Here is a 26018-nt window from a genome sequence, read left to right as displayed (position 1 = left end):
TGAATCATTTTTGTGGTCTCTCTGGGTGTTATTAAATTTAATGTCAGAATAGTAGGAAAGACGTCTGAAAGCCATTTAATATTGTCACTGGAAAGAAGTTAGATTATGCTCAATTTCTGACATTAATGTGCTACTTAAGATAATTTATCATATTGTGGTATTAAAAAAGACATCCTTTTTACAGTGGCTGCTGTGTAGCATTCTAATTTGCTATTTTTCTTTAGCATGGTAGGAAGCCTTTTTCATGCAAAATGTTTTTTCTGCAGTTCTATTCAGCTCATTCTTTATAATACTGCATCACTTACAACAGCAGCTTTAAGTGCTTGTCTCTTTCAAGGATCCTGTCAATTTTTTTTGTTAGAATGACAGAAGCCTCCTATGTGAGACAATTGAAGTGGAGCATTTAAAGAGAACCTGAGTTGTCAGACGTGTTTCTTGGACAGGTATATACATATTGGTCTCCATTTGTGTGTTTTAGACATTTAGTTTCATTTATGCTTTACCAAGCCAGAGCTAAGGTACCGCTAACATGATTTACTGATCATGTAGAGTTTTCTTAAGTGTGCTATATGTCCCATTCACTGGTTCTTAGAATGGTTTGATGATGGATAACAAATAGGTACTTAATTTTGTCATCTTTATTGCTGCTTGTTTCCTAATGACTAGAGTGTTATATCTGATATAAATCACGTATCATACTAAGTACTCTGCAATCCATGTGTAGGACAAGGTGCATACATTCCTGCTGAAATGTATTGAACTACTTAAACAAAAAAATGTGAAAGATCAGATTAAAATAAACAATTTCTTCTATTTTGTTTTCACATTTAAAAAAAAAAAATACTTTTCTTCATGTCTCCTGGGAGTGGAGAATCAATTCTTCTTTAATAGAGTACAATATAGAAGTGATTTTTTTTTTGGCTCTCCCAGGGGAGCTAAATGGTCTATGCTAGCGTAGCAATTTTGCATATAAATTTGCCATCCACTGGTAGTGGCAGTATATGAAAGGCTTGTAAGAACTACCCACAGTAAACCAATTTAGCAAGGGTTATATATCTGTCAGTTACAATTAAATCCATGAAAAATATTGGCTCTGAACTAGGACTTTTGTAATTTGATTTACATTGTAGTTGAAAAACAAGTGATTTCATTGGAAAATGGCATTCAACTGAATATGAATTCTTTGTAATTTCTTGCTGAGAATTCTTAATTCAGGATGGTGGATGTCTAAGCATAGTTATGTAATTAACCTGCTGTTATACACCATTTTGTGAACATTGGACAAAATTATCTTCCTGGCTACACGTTGCCTGTCAAAAATGTGTGTTTCAAGGGAATATTTAGTGTCTATTCAAATTTGATATAATGACATTTATTGCTAAAGACCAAATTGCTTGTTCATTTAGGGATTATGATACTCCTGTAATGTAGAATATGACCAGCATTTATGGAATGGACTCCCCTATAGTGCCAGTGCTTTCCCAAAATACAAAGTCTGAGCTTACTTTTTGGGGAAAAAAAGCTTGAGCTCATGTATTTTAAAATTTTATATGCTTTTTAATACATTCCTTCTGTTTTTTCCTTGTAATTCTGTTTAATGTGAAACTTGACAACTGCATAAGCATTGAATGCTAACAAAGCATCACTATAAACACATGAGCACTACACATCCATTCATTTCTAAGGATGTACCATATGTTACAGTTATGCCTGTGCTAACGTATTTGGCTCGGTCAGGGTCTTAATTTCCTCAGTGTTCAAAATGCCATGGAGTCTAGTCATTACTTAATAAGTAAGTGGTCTTTTTTGTCTACATGTCTGCCCCAAATTAAACCGTGTAGAGTATTTGCTCCAATGAAAGTCAAATGATGAACTTTTTGATGTATGCAGTAGTTTTTGTATTAATCCTTTAAAACATATAGTAGAGGTCTGTGACAGTCTTAGGAACAGAATCCACATCATCTGGTTCTTTGTTTCAAGTGTGATATAGTTCTTCCCCTTTCTCTGGTGTCAGTGTTGATAGCCCTTCCATCTCTCTTGATTACAGGGCAATAATCAATGCGAACCTGACTGTCTTAGTCTCTTGGCTGTTTCTGTCTAAAATGGTGTAGGATTGTGTCATTCTCTCTTTTATCACTGGCTCTTTTCTCTAAAAATTCAGTCTTGGATGTGATTTCTTCTGAGATGACGCTTGCCTCACTGGTCTTTGAGGAGTTGTGTTCATTGACGCGTGGCTTTACTGTAGCTCCATTCAATTCAGCATATCCAAAATATAAGGGCTGTATTAGAAAAAAAAAGTGCTAGCTTGCCTCTGGCCATCAGTCTCACATTCATGTCTTGCTGTCAGAGAGTTGCCTTGAAATTTGGTTTTCACGGCTTTTTGGTCTGTCTTTTACTTTTCCCAAACCTGCTTTTTGACACTGACATATCCTTGATGTTTTGCACTATCTTAAGCAGTCCTGCTGTCACTCCCTCATCCTGCTCTCTTCAGCTCCAGCTGGTTCAATATGTGGGGGGAGGTCTGGAAGTCCCCAGTCCGCATGAAGAGGGGTATCCAGTGCTTCTGGAGGAGGTCGCAGCATGGGAACAGCAACCGTCACATGGGAATGGGGCAGAAGGTCTCCCCTTGGAAACCCCTAGGTGTGAAATGGGGTAAACAATAGCAATGGCCTCTAAGAGGAGGAAGGGCTTGTATTGTCCAGGATGTGTGTTCCTCAGTTTCTGAGAAGCGTCAGTGTTTAGTTCAGAATTGTTACAGGCGCATGTATATTTGACTTTAAAAATGGTCAAAGATGTCAAGGTCTAGAGTTTTGGCTCAGGACTCCCACAGATTAGTAGGATTTGAGTGTGCTACGTGGATCTGTCATTCTCTGGTGTGTCATTCTCCTCATCAGCCGTTTCTAAAACTATATGGAGTTTAGTCGTAGCCATTGTCCTTCACATAACTATTTTTTTTCCCTCTCTCTGACTACAAATTATTTTTTTGAGAAATCTACCCTTTTTCAGTTTGTCTCCCCTAACATTCTTTATGCATGCATAAAACAGTGGTATGACTTGTATGAGCATCCATTTACGTGATTTGCCCTTACATGGCTGGAGAAAGTGAATTCTAGCTTGCAAGTGTTTGCTTTTATAACCTTTCTTTTCCCTGACTTCCACTGCAGGTTGACAGATAGACTTAAAAATAAAAAAAAAATCCTTGATTGCTGTGAATCTTTCTTCCATCCTTGCCAGTGTTGGTTTAAATTACGCCCATTGTTGTGCTGGGTGGGTGGGCCTGTGACCTTATGCCACCCATTTCCAGGGCTTTTCCAGATTCCATGCGCACATATTTATTTATTAAATTCTTTGTATTTTATCAGCGTATTCAGGATGTGTTTACCATCTTCTTTTCCAAACACTTTTAATTTTAATAGGATTTCCTTCAGCAATTCTGCTGACCTCCCGGTTCCTGCGGAAATATGAATTTGGAAAGTTCATTTGAGTGTTAACCCCCAGTGTACAAAACTCCCAAGATTAGAGTCAGTTAATTACTGAGATACTTCAGTGAATTGCATGATTTAGGTTGTCTTCAGGCACTGAGGAAAATGTTAATAATGTGCATATACCATAATGTTTTTTTTTTATTTTTATTTGCAAAAATTGAACTGATACAAACCTGTCCTCTTTTCCTATCAACGTGCTCATTAAAATTGAGCCTCTATCCAGTATCCAGTGTCTCCGAATATGTATGTACAAATCCTTGTAACCCTTATGAACTTTTTCCCTGTAATTCTTTTTTCTTACTCAGCATCTGTCTGTGACACTGAAGAAGAAATACAGAAAAGAAAATTACAAGGAGTTACTAAAAATGCACGGTTATAACAGAAAAAGTTGTGTCGTACACATCACAGGACAGATTTCTAATCTTAGCTCTCCTTACAGAGTCTAAATAGTGGTCAGGGCAGAGATGCCCTGAGCCTGAGATTACTTTTCTGGAATCACGTTATTTGTATTGTTTTTCTTTGCTTATTTATTTATTTATTTATTTATTTATTTATTTATTTATTTATTTATTTTTAATTCCTGTCCCCCTCTTGACATTCCTTCTAGGTCTCCTCATTGTTTTCTTTCAGACATCTTACATTTCCCTTTCTTCATTTGTTCTCCTCTAAATTCCTTCTGTGAAGGTTTCTTCACTTCCTACAAGTGTTACCGGTAGCTGGTACTGCTGCAGTTGGAGCTGAGCACCAGAACTGGCCACACTGCTGAGTAACTGCCCACAGAGGATGTAATTCTGAGTGGGCCTGAAATTCTCGTTATTGCATTTAGTTCTAGTCATTCATTTCATAAGCAAACAAAAGCATTTGAGTGTGGTACAGCTACTGCTGTTATGTTGTCTAGTCACGGGCCAAAGTTACTTTAAGATTTATGGGTTCGTGAGTTTTCTTGAGTCCTTCCCTCACTAAAAACCCTTGTATCTGGTTGATTTTCTGCACTGCCAGTTGCTATCTCTGCAAATGAGCATGCCTTTTGTATTAAAAATAGATGAAGAGACCCAGGAGAAGGTGCAGTTAAGTTGATCCTTAAGGCAGGAACCATGCTGGCTGTACAATACTCAGCTTTTTCTGCCGTGTTCCTCCTATCCCAACACAGAAAAGTACTGGGTTGAACTTCAGAGCTGAGAATACAAACCTGGCAATTAAGATTGTTCCTGGAACAAAGGAGGGCTAGAATAATAAAAATATCTTTCTTCTACATATTGAGAAGCATGTGCCTGCATGTGGGACCTGCCTGCACTTTAGCTTCTGCTTTTGCAAAGCGGTAGGTTTGAGTAAGCTTTATTCTTGTTGGTACTTACATGAGCATTTTTAGTTCATTTCTGAGTGAAGTCAGTGCCTAGCTCAGCAGCTCAGCATTGTGAAAAAGAGTGACACATTATAACCCTACAATTTCTGATAGGTAGCTTTAAACATTAAGCCATCACTTGTAGATGGATTTAGAGGGCAAGGAAACTAAATTTGAAATCTGTTTTTCTACTCTGCAAATCAGCATTTATACACAAAACACCAGAAGAGGAACTCCCTCAAACTGCTCTTTTCTTGCCCCCTCCCATTTGTCTTGAAAGCTTATTTTCTCTGTGAAAATGAAGATGACCCTTGAGGCCCATTAAGAGTTGGTATCTGATACCCTTTGAGAAGAGATTTTAGTACCTTTCTGCTTCAGAGAGATGGTCTCAAAAAGCTGATTTAGCACACAAGGTTTTTCTTGGGGTAAAGTCACCTTTTTGTTAGGAGGAGCAACACTGATGGAGGAAACTTGCTGTTTAGGTCAGGAGGAGACCAATTTTCTTCTTAGCCAAGCTCTGGCTGCTAGAATCTAATAAGTGTAAGAGAAAAAGGATTGTTTAGGGATTTATTTTTTTAAATAGCATATATATTAAAATTATTTTTAATCAAGTGACTCAGAAGTGGGCAATTGTATGTATGTATGTATTTTTCCTTCTTTTTTTTTCCTGAGGGCAGTTATTTTTCTGAGCACCTCGGTAGCATGTCAAGGTTGAGCTAACAGGCTAATACACAAAGCTGGCTTCTTGGAGCTTTTATGGGGAAACAGCCTTGAGTCTGTCACCTCTGATGCATGGTGCTTTTGAAGCAGCTGTTTCATTTATTCTAAGGTTCAATTATTTTCTGGGACTACGTTTTCATATTCATATCAGCATAAAAGTGAAAAGAAAAGAAGGGGGGACTGCTTGAGTCGGTGGGTGGAAGAATTTGCTGCTACCTATGGTGGAGCCTCCTGCAGTGTTTACTGGGTGGGTCAGTTGTTTCTTAAGCCCTTTGTTTGGAAAAAATGTTGGGGAAAAGCTTTTATAGCCCCTTTCTGAAAATACTTTCTGTGATGATGCTCAGCCATACCCCTGAGTGACTATGCAGGGGATGCCTGCGCGCAACTTAACCCCCCAGAAAGGAGGATCCATAAAAATGGAACAGCTGAGGAAATTAAATGAAAACCTTCAAGTTACCTGCCATCTCTAGTTGATAAAGACAGGGACAGTTCAGCATGGTGTTTAGTGCTGTGAATCATTCTGGTCTGGACACTACATTTCACTTGCACCCTCTGGGTGCAGGTGTGCATGCTATCACCTCGTTTTGTCTGGTATGAAGGGCAGTCTTAGAGGCTGGCTCAGCCTGCTCCAGTTTGTTGCAATGCTGGGAGGAGTGCATTTCCCTCTTGTGCTTTGCTGAAGCAATTTTTCAGCTTCGGTTCTTTCTTTGCCATTATTTCTCTGGATGCAGGGCCGATGGGGAGGTGTTAACTGCAAAGTGCGTTTCTTGTGAAGACAAAAAATGTGGCAGCATAAATGCACACCATTCTAATGAAATAATACTCTCAGAATGTAGAGATAAATTTTTCTGGCAGATTTAAGGTTAAATTAGCGGTAACAAGTTAGAAAAACAGGAGAACACGTCTCTGTTAGCAGTATATGCTCTCTAACCCAGCATCCCCATGCAACATCCACTTCCATGCTAGAGGCTGGCCTTAGATCAGCAACTGTGATCAGTGTGCTCTACTTGGAGGGTTCACCTGGCGGATTTGTAGAAGGAGGGGGGGGTTGCTATCTGTCACTCCCCTTCCAAGTCAGAAGCAGGCACTGTAAAAAGAGGACTGTACTTCATTAGGGTCAGTAGTTGCATTGCAGAAGATGCACATCCTGATGGGTGCTCTGAAGAGTGCGAATTGCTCCAGCTCTGCTGCCTGAGGTGCATTACAGCCACGGAGGCTCTTCACCCAGCAAAACTACGTTTAATGCTGGTGTTGGAGAACATGTGGTAGTTAGATAAGGACCTAATGCTGTTGTTCAGCCTGTTTTTGAAACTTTTTTTTACTGGCCAGGGAGAGTCGCTCTGGCTGAACATTGCTTTCCTCTACGTTTGATCTACTGGGCAGTGCAGAATTGACGATCGGCAGAGTGATTCACTGCTCCTGTAATAGTCATTTGCTGCAGCGCCAGGTGTGTAAAACACACTGGTTCTGGCCTGGGAGCATTTCATAAGGATAAATGGCCATAAGTGGGTGTGAGGCAGTATTTCACATTTTTTCAAAATAAGAATATGATTTCCAGGAAGCTTAAAAGAAGCAGGTGTGCAGCCTTTGCTGAACTTGAGTGAGACCCGGTCACTTGGCTCCCATAAGCTGCTTGGGAAATCACAGCCAACATGTCTGAGCTGTCTAAAAATGATGTCTTAAAATGCCATGTGTAGGAATAAAATGTACTTTGTGAGCAGTTTCTTTTCAAGATTTTGGACTTTTTAATGCTTTTTTTTCCTTCCCTTCTTTGAAACCGCCATTAAATCTTCAACTAACCACTAAACTACCTAGCAATAACAGCATGAAGGCATCTGCCTGGGAAAGCTATAAGAGAGGCACCTGTTTATTAAGGGAACATGAAAGTGGAATTGAAAGTTTCCAGATTTAGTTTGAATGCACTAGCTCTCTCAGCTTTGTGTTATTCCCATGGATTTTGGAATTGATCAATTTGTACTTTTGGTCACATTAAGTACACGGAAGGTAGGAGACCAGAGTTTCCTTTTCTTTAGGCATGGTATTACACCTACAGTGGATTATACCTGCTGATCAGACATTTAGAAATAGAAATGTTGAAATTGGAACAGAGTCAACAGAAAGGACAAAGTGCACCTTTAAAAGCTAATTCAGTGCAGACCCCAGGGTGGAAACCAGTCTGGAAAATCTGGCTCTGATTTTGTCCCACGGTTGTCCTGACATGCCTAAATATTATAAATGATCATGTCTTGGGAGGGGGAGCAGGTTTGGGAGGAATGCTTTGCATCTGTTTAGCTGGGAACTAAAGTTGTCAATTTCTTATGAACTTTTGCAGGTGAAAGTGATGGTAAGAATTTGTCCTTCTCAAGGAGCACATGAAACATCTGAATCCATGTCCTTCCTAAAGGTGGATCCACGAAAAAAGCAAATCACTCTTTATGATCCAGCAGCAAGTGGGCCTTCCAACATAGGTCATAGGAGAGGTGTTGTTGCTGTTCCAAAGATGTTTGCCTTTGATGCAGTTTTCCCCCAGGATGCTTCACAGGTATTGAAATCACTTGTATAAACCTCCTGAGTCTTCACTGAATTTCTTCAGTGAGGCATTGGAACAGGCTGCCCAGGGAAGTGGCTCAGTCACCATCCCTGGAGGTATTCAAAAGATGCATAGATGCAGTGCTTAGAGACGTGGTTTAATGGTAGACTTGGCTAGGTTAGCGATTGGATTTGATGAATTTACAGGTCTTTTCCAACCTAAATGATTTGATGATTCTTATGGCCACTGTGTTTAATATGCCTTAAGAGTACTGTCTTTTTCTGGGGATTTATGTTAAAATGAGTTGCCTTAATGCATAGAAGAAAACACAGTAATGAATAGACAGGTGGGTAAAGTCTTACATTTTCATTTTAGCCAAGATGTAAAATTAAGGAGTAAAAGCTAGGGAGATGGATTCACTGACTAAATATTCTTGCATTTTTCTTGTGTTAGTGAAAGACACACAGCCAATTTGAAGTTCACTTTTCACTCCAACTAGGTTTTAACCCACTTGATGTCACAAAGAATGCCCTTCTCCCCTGTTTTCAGTGAGCAAGGAGCATGTCCTTAGCATTGACTGCTGAAAACTGCTGTTAAGGGAAGAGATACAGCTAACCTTGTGGTACTATTATACCAAAGTAGTTAGGGAGCTTTTATATTTTCCTTGCCTTTTCCAGTTTGCTTATTCTCTGTTTTTGACTGATTAATTTATCTTGATTGTGGTACTGATGGTGCATGCCCCTCACAATAGTGATCTCAACATTAGTCTAAAACTTAGTGGCTTTTTCTTACAGATGCTAAAACTCCCATTGCTAGCCCTGCTGCAAAGTGGGCTGGGCAGTCGCAGCCACCTTCTGTGCTGATTTTGGCACCAGCCTTCTGGATTGTTGACACATGGTTTGGGCTAGGCTCTTTCAGGTGCTCGTTGTGGACCTTTTGGGTGGCCTGTTCGTGGTGATTCTGGGTGGCGTTGGCCAGCCAACCACTTATATGCAAGCGTCGTTGCTCAAGGCAAGCTCACTGCTGTGCACCTGCAAACGGAGCCTTATCATTTCACTGTAGTTACATATTTAACACACACCACACACACACAGCACTGCCCCACACAGTTGCCATACCTAATAGATCATCACATTGTATGCTTGAGACCTTCACTGATGTGGATAAACTGGTTTCAGTACACCCAAGTATTTCAGCAAGTTTTCTTTATTGATGCTGCTGTTTCCCCTGGAAAAGGAAAATGTGATGCTATGAAATCTCATTCAGGGATCTTAACTTATTTTCTCCAGTATGAATGTTTTTTTAATTCCTGTGAGCACTGTTGAGTAGCTTAATTTCAGTGAAGTTGCTACTATTGCTGAATAGCCTTGGCTAAGCTATTATACCAGCAGGAAGCCTGGTTGGATAGCATTCAGTTTGCTACATTAGTCATAGAATCAATATTCCAGGAGAATTGGTTTAATAGAATCGAAAACTATTTTAGGCTGTAGTAGCAGATCTTATTATTTTTTTAAAGATAGCATAGTTACTAAAATAATAGGACTGATGACATAAAAATAAGGAGAATATTGTGGCTCAAAAACATTGAGCCATTCATTTCATACAGAAGAGGAGTTATAAGAAAAAAAAATCAAAAAAAAACAACATAGCAGTATATGCTTTTACTTATTTGTCTCTAATCTTTCTTTCAGGCTGAGGTATGCTCTGGAACAGTAGCAGAAGTAATCCAGTCTGTTGTGAATGGTGCAGATGGTTGCATATTTTGCTTTGGTCATGTCAAGCTTGGTGAGCTCCCAAATTCGTTACAGTTAATTACTATGTCAGTCTGGTAATTACATGCTGTCAGCTCCTGGAACAATAAACCTGGAGTATATGAATAGATTAGAATTTCTTTTTAATTAGCTTTGCAAACTTATCATGGTTTATTTCTACACTGGGATTGTAAGTTTTAATTTGAAAAAGTAAAATGTAACATCAGATTAGCTTATTCAAGAGCGAGTTTATATATAGGTGCATTGTGATGAAAATCAAAAGATCAGAGATGTTTTTAAAATTTAATTTGCTGTGGGTCTGAATTGCAAAAATGGCAAAAATAATTGAATAAATAGTAATGGATTAATAATTGAATACTTTGCATTTTTGCATGTTATTTCCCATTATCAGTGTAGCACGTGGCATTGCATATAATGTGCAGTAGTAATACAAAGAAAAAGTGTCTTGTACAAGAATGGTGAATTAAGTTCACGTTTGTCTTTTCATTCTAGGAAAATCTTTTACCATGATTGGGAAAGATAGTTCCACACAAAGCCTTGGTATCATCCCCTGTGCAATTTCTTGGCTCTTCAAATTAATCAATGAACGTAAAGAAAAAACTGGGACACGTTTCTCTATTAGAGTATCTGCTGTGGAGATCAGTGGCAAAGATGAAAACCTTAAGGATTTGTTAGCTGAAGTAGCCAGCGGCAGCCTTCAGGATGGCCAATCTCCTGGAGTTTATCTGAGAGAAGATCCAATATGTGGAACACAGGTATAATGGATATCACAACATAAATTTTCTGAGTCTGACTTCCACAAACTGTATTTCTTTTTATCTGACAACAATAACAAATAAACTGACAACAATTTATCTGACAACAATTATGAAAGTTTTTAAGACAGTAAAAACAAATTTTTGGTTTTAATCTATAAGGCCTGCTCCCATGGAGTAAATATTTGTTTTGTTTAAGTTCTCAAGAGATTTATCCAGTTCAGGTTAAAAAAAAAAAAACAAAAACAACACAAAACCTCTTGTGAAAATTAGCAATTCTCTTGTTTATATTCCAGCTTCAAAACCAAAGTGAGCTAAGGGCCCCGACAGCAGAGAAAGCTGCATTTTTTCTTGATGCTGCACTTGCTGCCAGAAGTACCAGCAAACCTGAATGTGAGGAAGAAGATAGGAGAAATTCACACATGCTCTTTACTCTTCACATATACCAGTATCGCATGGAGAAGAGTGGCAAAGGAGGAAGTATGAATCTTCTCACCATGTTCTTTATTTTTAAATTACTTCAGTTTGGGCTGATTTAACAATAATTTGCAATAAACTTAAAAAGAAAAAGTGAAATGAACCCTCAAGCCAGTCTACCTATAACTTCAGTAGCTGTAGCTAATACCTGGTTTCCTCACTATTAATATTTAATGTTATCATTATCCCGTGCTGTATTCATTATTTTCTTCATTTGAATATGTTTTGAATACCCAGTCTGGCTTAAGCTCATGCAAACACATGATGTACAACTGGTTTTCCCTTTTTTGTTTTAGTGTCTGGAGGACGCAGCCGTTTGCATCTCATTGATCTAGGAAGCTGTGAAAAAGTGCTGAGCAAGAGCCGAGATGGAGGAGGCTCTCTGTGTTTGTCTCTCTCTGCCCTGGGCAATGTAATTTTGGCCTTAATTAATGGTGCTAAGCATGTGCCATATAAGTAAGTGAATTATTGCATGTATTAGCGTAAATTTGTGGCTGGTGTTACCTTAACAATGAATTACATTGCATCAACAATTCACTCTTTACCTAAGATGATATTAAAGGAAGTTTTGTCAGAGAGAGATCTGTCTTCTAAGGTCTCTTACATATTGCAGATATATCTATTTATCTACCTGTGTGTGTGTGTATACATACACAGAATGTTTAGGGGTCACATAGTAACATGAAATTCTTACTTAAGTGACCAAAAATTGTATGGTTATTGGCATATATTTAATTTGGGTGTATGGTTAAGATGATTTGATTGTTGAAAAGTGCAGGGAGAAATGGTGAAAATGTTTTTTCTTCTCTGTCTGCTGTTTTCTGGGTCTTGGATTTAGACCTATCTCAGCCAGCTGGACAGAAACAGTAAACACTTCCAACAAAATTTCATAGAATTTTGTCTCCTTTTACCAAATTTAGAAATGATACTGAAATTGAGAAAAAAAGATGAGCACCATGTGGCACAGTTGTTTAGCAGAAGTGAACAGTTATGCATATTGCTTTGTTGAGTGTACTTGAAAATAATGTTATGTTAAACACACCTGTCAAGAGCCCTGCCCAAAGACAAGATTCACAATGTAAACATCCCTACCAGAAGTTGGCCTTCTATCCTTAAATTTAATTGCTACTTGTCTTTATAACATCGTCCCTTCATTATCAATCATGTCATTTCACTTATTTATCTAGTGTTGCATCTTAAACAGGTGTTCTTTCTTTCTCTATTAAACAGAAAGTAGGTAACTTCCTCAGGCTAGTTGCTACATTTGTGGATGGAGTACAGGATAGATGGGTTAGAATAGGGAAGGACAGATCTTCAACTTAGTCACCTACTGTGATTTGGTGAGCATAAACATGATGGTAGTTCCCACATATTGAGCCAGCTCGGAGTTGTGATGGAAACAGCCTCCAGGGAGCCTTGGGTACATGTGTTGGGGACCCATGGAGGACAAAATGTAACTTGTCTTGTTGGCTTTGCTTTCCATAGCTGATGATTGCATCATCAAGAGAGTCTTCAGAGAGAAATTTAGCTTCCCATTTGCTATGTCAGAGCAGAGCACAGCAGACAGAATGGAAACTAGATTAGTTAAGATGGCACTGATAATATGTTTCTGATATCTAGTGTTACTTGTTTAGGATTTTCATACTGTTTCTGTTGACTTTTTTTTTCTTATCAAAATTATTTGCACAAAGCTTACAGAGCTTATATATTCAGATGCAAAGTCTGCTCAGGTAAAAATAAAGCAATCATGAGCTGCTTGGGTAGTAGACCTGAAATAACTAAATTAGTTATCAATTGTTTTACAGTTGTGTCAAGTAACAAATAAAATTACTTATACTACAAATACACAGGCAAATAAATAGTCAAAATGCTTGTTATCTTTGTATGTGTGTGTTTAGACACATTTTAAGTATGGTCAAATAATAAGAGAAATTTCTTATTAGCATGTACCATAGTTGCATATATCTTATGAGAATGAAAGCACAACTTGTGGTGTAAAAATCTGAAAAAAAAAAAAAAGTTATTTCTTTAAACCATTCTAATGTTCTCAATTGTTACACAGGGACAACAAGTTGACAATGTTGTTGAGGGAATCACTTGGGAACATCAACTGCAGAACTACTATGATTGCGCATATTTCTGACTCCCCAGCCAATTATGCAGAAACTCTCACCACCATTCAGCTTGCATCACGAATCCACCGAATGAGAAAGAAGAAATCCAAGGTTGGTGCACAAACAAGCTGCAATTAATTCATCTGAAAATGAGTTTTCCTTGCCTCTCGGTGGGGGAACGTGGGATTTCTTGGCAGTAAGAAATAATAAAAAATGCATAAAAGCTCAGGAGAGGAACTGACAAATGACTTGGCACCAAGCCATTATCCCACCCTCAATCCTTAATCCTGAAATTCCCTTTCTTTTTGTTCCAAACGTATTCTTTCTTTGCTTGTATGTGGAACTATCTCAAAAGCTTCAATTTGTGTTAGTTAAAAAAACAATAAGAAACAGAAAACTGTTGAGAAGAAAGACAACTTATAATATTTAATGTAAACTATCTGAAAAGGTGTGATAGATTACTCCTAATTCAGTAAAATCTATGTAGCATGACCTTGTTACTTTAATTCACGCTGTAATATTTTTCCACTAGATGTAATTGTGATCGTACACACAGAGCACAGACTATATAGCAAACCTACCCTTTTTATCAATAACATGCATGTATATATACCTATATATCAATTCATATTAATAATTTTTCCCCTTTTTGATCATTTGCAGTATGCATCCAGCTCGTCTGGAGGAGAGAGTTCATGTGAAGAAGGACATGTCCGAAGACCTCCCCATCTCCGACCATTCCACCCACGAACTGTTGCCCTTGACCCTGACCTTCCTGTCCTGAGCATATCTAGTGATCCTGATTATTCTTCTAGCAGTGAACAGTCCTGTGATACTGTCATCTACGTTGGTCCCAATGGTGCAGCTTTGTCTGACAGGGAATTGACAGATAATGAAGGTCCTCCGGAGTTTGTTCCCATAATCCCATCCCTGAACAAGAAGAGAAGTAAAGATAATTCTGCTACTGGTAGGAGTTCTGACAAGGACCATTTTAAATGCAACACTTTTGCTGAACTGCAAGAAAGGTTAGAGTGCATTGATGGAAGTGAGGAACCCGTCAGATTTGCTTGTGGAGAAATCTCTGTTGCATCCAATTGTAGTCCATTGCCTGGAGGTACAGAAAACGCACAATCTAAACTGATAAAGGAAAAAATATCTCCTCCTTCTGGAGGATTTAAGAAACCAGTTCCACAAGAAACTGCATCTCCAAAAAAAGGACATAACCTTCCTTTCCAGACTGTTGCACCAAAGGGTGGCAATGGTAATTGTCATGAGAAGAACACACCTCACTTGAAAACAGAGCTTTCCAAGCCACAGAGCAGAGCTGACAGCAAAATAACAGTACTGGAGGGAGAGAGAGAGACAATCACCGATTCCCTGCAGTCCTCAAGGTGTAGCCCTTCAAGGAATCTGGAGCAGAATAAAGCTGCAGCTGACTGTGTCACTAAAGAAAAGTCCTTGTATGCGAAGAGACCCTTGCCAAGCCCAGCACCCCCACCTCCACAGCAGAAAGAGCAGGTGCTGGGCCCCAGTGCTCAGAGTTTGGAGCTAGACAATAGCAATGCAGTTCGCACTCCTCCTGTGGGAATGAGCAAGCAGATGGCAAACAAGCCTGAGCAGAACCCCCAAGGAAGTACATTTCTGGTTGGTAGCAATGCCCAGAATCAGTCAGGTGCTATAGAGGTACACAGCTTCCGGTCGGCGTTCAGAGGTAAATGTTTTGATCGGGATATACTAACCACCACGGTGACTTTGCAGCAGCCTGTTGAGCTGAATGGAGAGGATGAACTTGTTTTCACTGTGGTGGAAGAACTGTCCATCAGCGGGATTATGGATAATGGAAGACCTTCGAGTATCATTAGCTTTAACAGTGACTGCTCCCTTCAGGCTCTCGCATCAGGTTCGAGGCCAGTTAGTATTATCAGCAGCATAAACGATGAGTTTGATGCTTATACCTCACAGGAAACTTCTACTGGTGTAAATATTGATATTGTTGTGCCCTTTGCTAAGGATCCCTTTACCAGCAGCAGACGTTCCTCCATCAGTTCATGGCTCAGTGAAGTCAGCATCTGTACAGTTGAAAGTGATGGAGCTCAGTCTAGTGACAGTTTTGTTGCTCAGTCATCTTACAGCTGTAACAAGTCTGAGGAACCATTCAACTTGGATTCACCCAATTCATCTGTCCCCTTAAAAAGCGCTCTGAATGACAGTGGATTTTGCTTCTCTGAACTGGACAGTGAAAGCATGAATTCTAGCAAGCTGTCCTCAGGCTTTGGCAAAAGCCCTCAAACCTCTGAAACTACCAAAGCATCTCAGATTAAAAGTGCTTTTTGTGTCACTGATCAGCCTGTAAAAATAAAATGTGGTAATTCTCGCGATACACCTGTAATAGAAACAATACATTCTAGTCTTCCTAGGAAAACAAAAACTACCTCATCTCCAATCCACAATAATACTGTCCTCAGCTATAAAGAGCTGCAGAATCCACATTGCATATTCGAAGATCCCTGGCTGTTGCGCACAGATAATCAGATGGAAACAAAACCTGCAGATGCATTGCTGTCTCCAAAATCTCACACATTTGGTACTGAGAAGCAGCCAGGAAAAGCTGCCCAGTATTTTGGTGCAGCATCTGGGCCAACAAAGTCACAGACTATGCTTGCCTGTTCGCAGAGGGTTGTAGATGGTTGTGAAATGGCCTGCAAATCCTCCAGTGGAGCTGCAAAGAAGTCAGAAGCTTTGATGAAGATGCCACAGCTGAAGAGAGGAGCCACTACACTGGGAGTGATGCCAGTATCGCATGCTAACAGTAGTTTGCCGGAGGCCATCACCCGAGGGAATTCAGATGCTCCCATGGCCACTGGCAGCTTGAAATCTTCACTGGGAAAGAAGAGCGTGCCACAGAAGTCAAGCTTGTTGCCCAGGCCTGGTGGCCCGATGCCTCCAACACCTCCTGTACGCAAATCAAGCCTGGAGCAGAAACCTGTCGCTCTGGGAAATGGTGGGGGAAAAGCCACCAGCTTGGATTTTGCCAGAGCTGCCACGCCAAAGGCTGAGGATGAAATGGATTTGCGTTTGAAAGCTGGGTCTTACTTCAGTGAAAGTGCCAGCAGTAGAATGAACCTGAAGGGTGACCACTCTTTGCCTAAGATGACATCAAGCTTGAAGGCGAAAGCGTCAAAGAGTGAAGCTGTGCACCGCTATGGAAGCCACATGTCCCTGGAGAGGTGTGACAGCCTGACATCAGTCGGATCCAAAGCAAATGTGGTGAGGGAAAATGGGAACGCCAGTAACAGCCGGACAGGACGCTCTGTCCCTAGGCTGGGTGTGCCCCCTGTTGCCTCTGGTGTGGCTTTACCACCACCCTTCACCACCCCTGCACCGGGAAAAAGCAGCCAGGCAAAACCCACAGCTAACCAGAAGGTCCAAGCCAGCGGGAATAAAAACCGGGGCCTCTCCGCCAGCGGGTCCAAGTCTCTCAGCTCCTCTGTGAAGTCCCTGGCGCAGCCTGTGGGGAAGGGCTCTGGCGTGGCCTCCGGTGGGAAGGCAGCCCCCCGCTCTGTGCAGCCCGTCAGTGGCAAACCTGGCCGAGGGACCATCATGGGGACCAAGCAGGCCATGAGGGCGGCCAACAGCCGTGTGAACGAGCTGGTGTCAGGTGGCTCTGTCAAGGCGGGCCACTTCCGAGGCTCCACCGACTCTGACAGCGGCAACGACAGTGGCATTAACCTCAGCGATGAAAAGTCGCAGATCCCGGTGCTGCCGTCTCCCTACAGCAAGATAACGGCACCCCGGCGGCCTCAGCGGTACAGCAGCGGGCACGGTAGTGACAACAGCAGCGTCCTAAGCGGGGAGCTGCCGCCAGCCATGGGGAGGACGGCTCTCTTTTACCACAGTGGTGGCAGCAGTGGCTACGAGAGCATGATTCGGGACAGCGAGGCCACAGGCAGTGCCTCCTCGGCACACGACTCCATGAGTGAAAGTGGGATGTCGTCACCAGGCCGGATGAGGAGCCTCAAGTCTCCCAAGAAACGATCAACAGGTAAGGAAGGAAGGGGAAGGCAGCCAGGTGGCCGCTAGTGTGCTCCTGAGTCCCTCAGGATGGGGGAATTTCACAGCACCTCCAACTGAGAGGGAGAGGTGGTTCGGGGGGAGCTCGAAGCCAGGACTGCCTGCATGCACTTGTGCGCTTGTATTGCTGTGACAGCAGCTACTTGTCATTTATTTCACTTCAAAGCTGCAGGTGTGACACAGGTGCTGCGGCGGAGAAGGCAGGAGAGGCGCTGTGTGCCCTGGAGCGACGGCAGCCTCCCTGCGAGGGAGGAGGCTGCAAATGGCTGCTGGCAGATAGGGGATGTTCCTTCCTCAGCAGGGTTGGTGGCAAGCACGGCACCAGGATAGCCAGATTAGGAGGGTATATGGGTGGATTGGGAGGAGTGTGTCTGCTTTTCTGAGGATCAAGTGAGAAATTTTTGCGCAGGCTGGGAAAGAATGGAGAGAGAAGGTCAGTGAGGAGAGGAGGAGCTCTGCTGCTGGGAGCTGGTGAGAAAAATTTCAGTGAGGTGGGCTGGGGCTCCCATTTGGAAACAAGGGAATAGGCCTGGAGGGGAGAATAGCGCTTGTGAATTAATGAGGATTGCTGGATGTGCATTAGGTTATCCAAAGGTGGAGCCTGGGGGCAGAGCAGAAGGGTGCATATGCAAGATGCAAGCAAATCCTACGTTACTGCTGCCAGCTAATCACAAAATTATCGTGTCGATCTGTGGTAGTAGTTTTAGAATGTAATTTTAGGGAGCACATGTAGATTCACTAAATGATAGCAAACTGATGGGGAGAGTGGTTCAGAAGAGGCTCCTGCTCACATACTGTGCCAAGGTAGATGCCTCTGACTGCCATGCAAAGGTGGATGTACAAGTGCTGAGTCCTTTTTTCTGCTCTCTGGTGCCTTTCCTTGTTGCTTTTGGAGGTGGTGCTCATATAAGTGCACCTCCTCATGGAAGCTGGCAGTAGCCAACTTTAATCAGGATCATATGACTGCTATTACAGTAGTGATTTTTATTGATCTAGCTTGACATCGTCCTGTAGTGTCGTAAAGAATCGGTAACAATCGGTGCCATGTAGCTAATGACCAGCAGCCTCATTCAGCAACCTAAGCATACTGACTGGTAGAAATATAGTAGGATACCAGAAATGCACTGAATTTGAGTTTTTGGTTGGAAAAGTCCTTGTAGACACCCATAATGCTCAATTCTGTCTCAGAAACCAGAAAAAATCTAGCCCAAGTGAGTTAAACTGATGTAGATCTCAGGGTGCTTTTTGGTCAGAGCAACTGAGCTGCTTCAGCAGGTGATAAATCAGTTTGGAAACTTAGTGCAGCATTTTGCTGCAGTTCTCTTTCCATAGCATATCAACCTCTTAAACCTTTCCTACAAATCAATATTAACAGCTGTAAAATTTGTGCACATATTGAGAAGGCATTACCCACTGATGGATTTCTATTTGTTTTTGCCTCAGGAAATGCTTATAAGGTCTTTAAAAATGACAAACTATTTCTTTTTCCGATTGAAATTACTCTATATCAGTAAATTATGCATTACTTTTTTGGAATGCTTTAGACTTTGAGACCATAATGTATTTTATACATGGAAAAAAAGGTTTCTTAGGTACTTTGTGAAATATTTCTTAGAAGAAATGCTTGATGCAGACCCATTATTGGCCTAAAATATATTGTGATCTTTGCCAGGTGTTAGAGATTTTTGATGTTGCTTACATTGCTCCAGACTGTGTTTTAGCTATGCAGTCTCTGCATTTAAGGAAGCTTTGGAAGGGAAATCATCCTTTGGAGAGATCCTACTCCCTTGGATGTTGCTGGATATATAGTTCCCTTATCCTTGAACTTCATCCTCAGAGAACCGATGTCACCTTTGGACTTTGGTTCAGTGGAAGGACTTGAAGTTTGTCTGTTTAGTGTATAAGTCTTACTGCATCTGTTCAATGTCCTTTTCAGACGGAATCCTGCTCTGACCAATGTAGTTACATGCTCAGAGCTACAGTGGGTGATTTCAGCAGGCAAATAGCGGTGATTCAAGCTGAACAAGTTGGGTTGTGAGAATGATGAACAGGTGTTGTAGAAGCAGAATCAAGTCTTACCCTTTTCAAAATACTCCCTTTGTGATTGATGTTGTTATTTAGAAGTTAAGTATGCAATGAAGAATGAGGGATATTTTTCTTAAGACTATGTAAACCAGGTAACTTTTCAAGTATCTGTGGAGGTGCATTGTTTTCAGGGGTACCTGCAGGGCTTTTGTCTCCATTTGCTCTGGAAGCTTGTGGCAGGGCTTACCTGATGGCCTTAACGTGAATTTTACTTTCCTGCAGAGGTCTCAGGCCCAGTAGTTATCTTGGGAGCACTCTCCTCTGAGCAACACTGTCTTGTCTGTTGGATATGCTCCCTTTGGCAAGATGACCAGAAGTAATAAGACTCCTTACCTCTGAGTTGGTTTTCAATTAAAGCTGTTTATACTTCCTGCTAACACGTGACATTTCAGTTTGTTTCTGGTGGCCTTCAGCCCTCCTGTTTGCCTAGGGATTGGACTGCAGGCTTGTTAACATTGTCTGATCATCCCCACGTGTGTGTACTCATCCTCAGTGTATGTGATGTAGTGGTCAGTCTTTGAGAGAATGAAGAGAGAGACTTAAGACCACAAAAAATGCTGGACACCAAAGTGCCAGCTCTTGTATACAAAAGTAACAGCATTTTTAAAGATGCAAGTCAGCTTCTGCTGTAGGAAACACAAGTTGTGGCAATTGTATCAATGTAATGGTTTGCTGCTTATTTGGGGAAAAAAAGGAATGGGTGTGGTTTATCATGCTCTGACCTGAGTGTTAGTGCAAATAGTGATAGGCCTGGACACTGGAGGTGACTCAATGGCACCTTGGTTGGTTGCTGCCTTCTGAAGTGCCAAAGGCCTCCTAATTCCACAGTGTCATTGAGAGCTGCTGGTATTTAGCTCCTTAAAGTATTGGTGGTAGTTCTGGAGAGAGCTGTTGTCTCTTTGCAAAGAAGTAATGCAGTGAAGGGGATCTTAGATAGCCTTGCTTGGTTTTAACTGGAGGAGCAGGATATTTTCTGACTTGCCTGCCATTATCATTATCAGTCAGAAACTACTCACAATCATACTTCTATTGCAAGGTAATGGGTACCATTATAGCTCACCAAAGAGAAATTAATCCAGGAAAAATATTTTTGCAAGGAGAGAATAAACAACTGGAGCTCAGTCATCTGCTCTGGGAAGAGGAACTGCTGTTACTCCCAAGAGGAGCCAAGAGGATAATATTTTGCCAAGACAGTAACTCAATCAGCAACCTGAGGGTACTTCTCTAAAAGGAAAAGAGCAAGAAAAGCATTTCTTCCTAAGTTTCTGAAGAACCTAGATCTTTAATTTACTGCTGTAATATACTGTAGTCTGTTAGTCCTCCTAGAGTCTGATGAACACTTGTCTTTTGTGTTTTAGGTCTCCAGCGTCGTAGACTGATTCCTGCTCCATTGCCAGATGCTGCCTCCCTAGGAAGAAAACCCAGTGTCACTGGCCAATGGGTTGACCTACCACCTTTGCCAGGCACTTTAAAAGAGCCATTTGAAATTAAAGTTTATGAGATTGATGATGTGGAACGATTACAGCGACACAGACAAGAGGAAACTGAGGTCAGCACATATTTTACAACAACTGTAGACAACTTAAATTACAGTATACAGGCTTGAATGCTGGGATGGTGTTCAGGAAATTGATTGCAATTAAAGCACTATAATTATTAATTTTACAATTCATATGTTGGGGTACCCTTAACACAGAAAATGAAAATGATTACTGTCTAGAATTAATTGTGTTTAACATGACTGATGGTGTAAATGGAAGTTACCAATGAATATATTATGAGAAGACTTTGTAATCTTACCCTAGTTGATGAAACCTTACAGCCTTTCTCAACTGTAGGGTCATTAACTCTTTATGTAAATGACAGGATTCTGTTAAGTCAGGGATACACTGAGTATGGTTTGTTTGTAATTGGAAAACACCAGCTAATTCTATTTTGGAGACAAGAATTTCTATATTCTTCTGATGCCTTTTTCCCATTTCTTTCATAATAGCCTTTCCAGGATGTTGAGAAGGTAGGAATATTTTAAGAAAATAAGAATTCATATGTCTTAGGACTAAATATGACCTTTACATTATTATTAGGCTGTGTTTATCATTTGCCCTACTGGAAAACTACAAGCATTAGTAATCTCAAAATATATTGGAGATGTTTACTAATTCAGAGAAATGCAACAAATGCTCTAGTGATGTAGCATGCTGTTCGTCTAGATTGGAGGCCATTAATTTACACTCCAAATTAAAAACCAAATACCACCACCACCAGAAAACAACTTAAACAACAACAAAAACCGTTGCCTCCTAACTCATAAGTAGTGAGCTGGGAGCAGTTTGTGTCCAGCTGTTGGAGGTCAGCTCATAACAGGCAAATTCATGAAATGTTTTTTCTGTTTTAAAAGGGTCTGATGTATTTCCATACCAAGCTGAAGATACTAGAAAGGCGCCAGCAGCGAATCAGAGAAGTAAAGGCAAAGCATGAGTTTTTGAAGGAAGAGTTGGAGGAGACAAAGTGCAGGTTGATGATGGATCCAAATAAGTGGAAAGAAGACTGTAAGTCTTATGCAAAATAGTAGTATGATCAACATGTAACAATTTTTCAGCATGTGAGCAGTCCCACTGACAAAGATAAGCAGTTGCTAAGATACTCTGCTGAAATGAACTCTAAAGTACTCTGTGACCCCATTAGCATTTCTGTGATACAGATTTTTTTTTCCAGTGCTAGATAGTATCAGAAATGGAAGAACTGAAAAAAAATACAGTGGAAAATCACTGTGATTCTTGTTAATATTTATATAATCTTTCATTATCCTTCTTTTCAAAGAAGGAAAAAATGTTTCCAAAACCCATGTTACGGTTGGGAAACTGAGGCATGAGATTTGCAAACAGATTGAGTGCTGTGCTTAAATGGAGCCTCAAGGTAGAGGTTTGCATCCGCTGAACACAGTGAAAATATGTCTTAGTTGAAGAGGAGTAAAATAGTCCTCTACACGATTTTCTCCCTTGTGATAGAATACTGTTTTGCTGTGAGATGTTTATTTTACATATTTATTTTTTTGGTCTGACAGTTGAAGTGGATCCTGATCTTGATAAGGAGTCACAGGAGTACCTGGAGGCACTGGAACAAGTGACAGAGGAACTGGAGCAGTGTGTTAATCTGTGCAAGTCACATATCATGATAGTGACGTGTTTTGATATTGGAATAACAGATGTACAAGATGGAGTAAGGGAAGTGGAAGTTTGAAGAGAAGTTTTTTTAAGGGACTGAAGGAAGTGAAGCTGGATCGTCCGACATGAAGTAAAGAGGTTAAGTAGCTGGAAAGTGAAGGAGGAAAGGTGAAGACTAAAAAGCAACAATGAATGTTGTAGGAGAAAGAAACAGCTGAGGGGATGGGAATGTTCATAAATCATTTGGTGCCTCAACGTGACCTGAACTGTACAAAGATAAAAGTAGGAACAAGTATTGCTTCTGCCAGATGGAAGTGAAGAAATTTAGTACAAACCAAGACATTAAAAAAACAAACAAACATACAATGGAAGTGCCTTTAAAGATCATTTGATTTTCATTTTTGTATTTGGTGCTAGAATTAAAGCCAGCAAACCTAAGCAGACCACAAAATGTATTCCTACGAAATATTTTATACTGTATAGTGTATTTATGACTATATGTAAAAAAAAAAAAAAAAAAAAAGAACAACATTGTAGCAAAAGCAATAAGTAAATTATGTTTTCATACCTGAACTTGCCTTCTTGTTTCATAGAAAAGCTGTTTTATGTAGCAGAATTAAAATTGTATTATAATTGTTTTCTTGGTTAGGGTTCAAGATATTTTTATGAACATTTATCTATTGAAAAGGTGTATTATGGCATTTTGAGATGATTGTTTTACCTTCAGGTTTTGTATTATTACTTTTTCAGATCAAAATAAATGTTTGTTTTCCATTTTATATATACATATATAGATATATATTAACTGCTTACCTACTTTCTTGGTTACTAACCTCACTTATCACAGACCTGGTCTTTTTGGAGTCGTTAACTTAAGGTGAGGATGTCTACAAAGGGCACTGTGGTTTGTTTTGGTTTTCTTATTTCCTCTTTGACTTCAGGAATTGAGAATTATGTTTATTACCAAAACCATAAAACAAACAAAAAAAAAGGAAACAAAGTTTTTGTAAATGTTAAGTTAGGTCCATATTTTTATATAGTTTTGACTATAAATATAGCATTTGCATTTTGAACTTTTAAGACAAATAGTATATCTTTTTACAGTTTTTCTAAGGAAGGCAAACCCTCAGGATCAAGTTTATACATGCTGCATGAGATTTGTGCTTTTTTGAAGGAGGCCACTTAAGTGTGGGAACTATTGATAAATTGTTGCCAAACAAATACTTTTGAAAAGGTTTAATAGTGTATGTAATACCACATTTCATAATGAATCATATTTTCTGATCATCTTCCTTTTTATGTTTTTTTCAAGTCCTTTGTACAAATATGTATTATAACAGCTTGCTTCAGTTTTTATCTGTGAATAAAAGATACATCTATTGTTATGACTTCTTGCTATGTAAGTGATCTTAATGTTAGGAAGAGAGAGGATGGCCTGTGGTGCACAATGCTAAATGTCATATTATCTCTTTGCCCAAGAGAGATAACGGAAGAGAGTTTTGACATTAGTCATCACAAACCAATCAGGAGAGAGGCAAAACACCAAAGGGTAAAATAAATAACAATGACAATACTTACATTCCCTTAGCACTTCATAGCTTACAGAACAAAGACCGTCAGCTCAGATGCTTGTTTTCCCTGATGAGACAAAGCAATTAAAAATGGGTCTACAAACACACACAAACTTTAGGAACTGGAATCAAGCCCTGGGCCCTCTTGGTCCATCACAGTATTTATTTCTGTCTGACACTGCTGCATTTGCTCTCTGGTTAAGCAGTAGCTGTGCCTGGTCCTCATTTCCCACTGATGCCAGCTGTAGTAACTCCAGGCAGATTGAATGTAAAGGTAGTGCCTCTAATGGCACCATTTCAAGTATTTTTCCAGCCATTTGGTCAAATGAGCTGTAATGCATGAAGTTTTCCCCTCCTTCTCTCTCTCCCTTCATAGCCTTAACAGCACAGCATCCAAGCACTGCATTCTCTTACCCTCCTAAGATGTCTGTGAGGGGGGTAGATGCTTCTCCTATTCTACAGCGGGAGGAGGGGGGAGAGTGAGAGCAAGAGTCTGATGCTCAAATACCTTTATGACTTTGCACAGGTTACAAGGGATGCCCTGCTCTTATCTAATGTGATTAATGCCTGGAAAAGGATGCACCGTGTTTACTTGTTGAAATTTGGTACTACAGTGAGTTGTACACAGGGAAATGTGTCATCTAGAATTTCTGGAGGGTCCCTGCACTGATATCCTTGAATACCAGATACGTTTATTAAGTTGTAAATTCTTGTATTTACTTTCTGTGCATGTGCAAAAAGTCACAGTTCTTCCAAAGATCGAATTAAAACCAAGCAGTGATTTTATACATTGTGGGTTTTTCAGTGCAAAGAAATACAATCAAAATAAAGGCAGCAGTGTGCTGAGGGATGAGGATTTCTTAGCAAAGGAGAAAACCTCTAAACTAGAGGGCTGAAGGAGAATATTTTCATGGGAGCTTTGCAGTGGGGTGTAAGTTTTGTGCTGGTGCCATTGAACCATCCCCTGAAGACAGTCATCTTCATGGTGCTGCCTACTATAAGGTGTGTTGACCAGTGGTATCCTCTGAGCCCTGGGGCACAGCAGGCTGGACTCACATCTTTTCAGGGTAGCCTGTACACCCCTAATAAATGGACATGAGAGTTTTTGTTTCATTTGTTTGCCAGATCACAAGTCTTGGTTGTTTCTCCCCAATTCCAGCAATATCATAATTGTCTGAAATAAAAATCAAGCCACCAATTATCCATTCCAAATTACATAAACCTTATTTGTTTAAATGTTCATCTACGTAGTGTTTGCTGATCAGTCCTGCGGCCTTTGATACTTTTCCTTCATTTGTAGCTATGGTTATGTTTTCCACAAAATAGCAAGAGAGTCATTTCAGGGCTGCTTAGTTCCATGTCAACATGGCAATAGCATGCATATTAAATACATTTAGCCTCTGGCTTGGTGACACAAAACAAGTCTGAGATGCAAAATAAGGTGAAGCACTGATGGATGAAATAGTGGACTTTTCCATATGCAAATTATGTTCTTTATTGGTAATTGTGGATAGTAAATCTTTCATATCTCAAGTCCTCAGATCCCATAATATTCCTTTCTCTTTGGTTACCTTTGCAGTTCTGCCGAGTTAAGATTCATACAAACATATGCTCAGTTTATAATTCAAGCCTATTTTGCAAAAGGCTTAATTATATAAGGTTGCAAATTATAATTGCAAAATGAAACTGGATGCTTTATTTCATTAATTTTCTATTGAGATTTAATGATTTAAGAGAGCCATTAAATTGCATGCTTGAAGGAATGATCTTTTTGAATTTGTTACATTACCAAATAAAACCTTAGAAACACAGTGGTGCTGGAGAACTCTCTGAGTTACTCTTGGCAGGGCTAATTCATGCTAGAATTCTTTCTCCCTTGGATGCAGATCTTTCCACAAAATCCCTCACCTCCTCCTTCCGGGGGAACCCTTT

At 40.2% G+C, this 26018-nt stretch overlaps 1 protein-coding gene across 1 annotated transcript in view; it reads left to right on the top strand.

Moving 5' to 3' along the window:
• Positions 1–24040, top strand: part of KIF26A (kinesin family member 26A) — a 100267-nt gene extending 76227 nt beyond the window's left edge. Inside the window, exons 6-15 of the mRNA XM_082761224.1 lie at positions 7880–8089; positions 9769–9862; positions 10342–10604; positions 10901–11084; positions 11378–11537; positions 13144–13306; positions 13859–17237; positions 20710–20900; positions 21750–21900; positions 22416–24040. Coding sequence (XP_082617350.1) covers positions 7880–8089; positions 9769–9862; positions 10342–10604; positions 10901–11084; positions 11378–11537; positions 13144–13306; positions 13859–17237; positions 20710–20900; positions 21750–21900; positions 22416–22591 — 4971 coding nt within the window. The 3' untranslated portion in view covers positions 22592–24040. The remainder of the gene's footprint in view (positions 1–7879; positions 8090–9768; positions 9863–10341; positions 10605–10900; positions 11085–11377; positions 11538–13143; positions 13307–13858; positions 17238–20709; positions 20901–21749; positions 21901–22415) is intronic.
• Positions 24041–26018: the final 1978 nt, after the last annotated feature.

Source organism: Aythya marila, assembly GCF_965140915.1.
Source record: "Aythya marila genome assembly, chromosome: 5".
Lineage (NCBI taxonomy): Eukaryota > Metazoa > Chordata > Aves > Anseriformes > Anatidae > Aythya > Aythya marila.
Note: the sequence above shows the minus strand (reverse complement) of the source record. Positions and strands in the feature narration are given on the sequence as shown.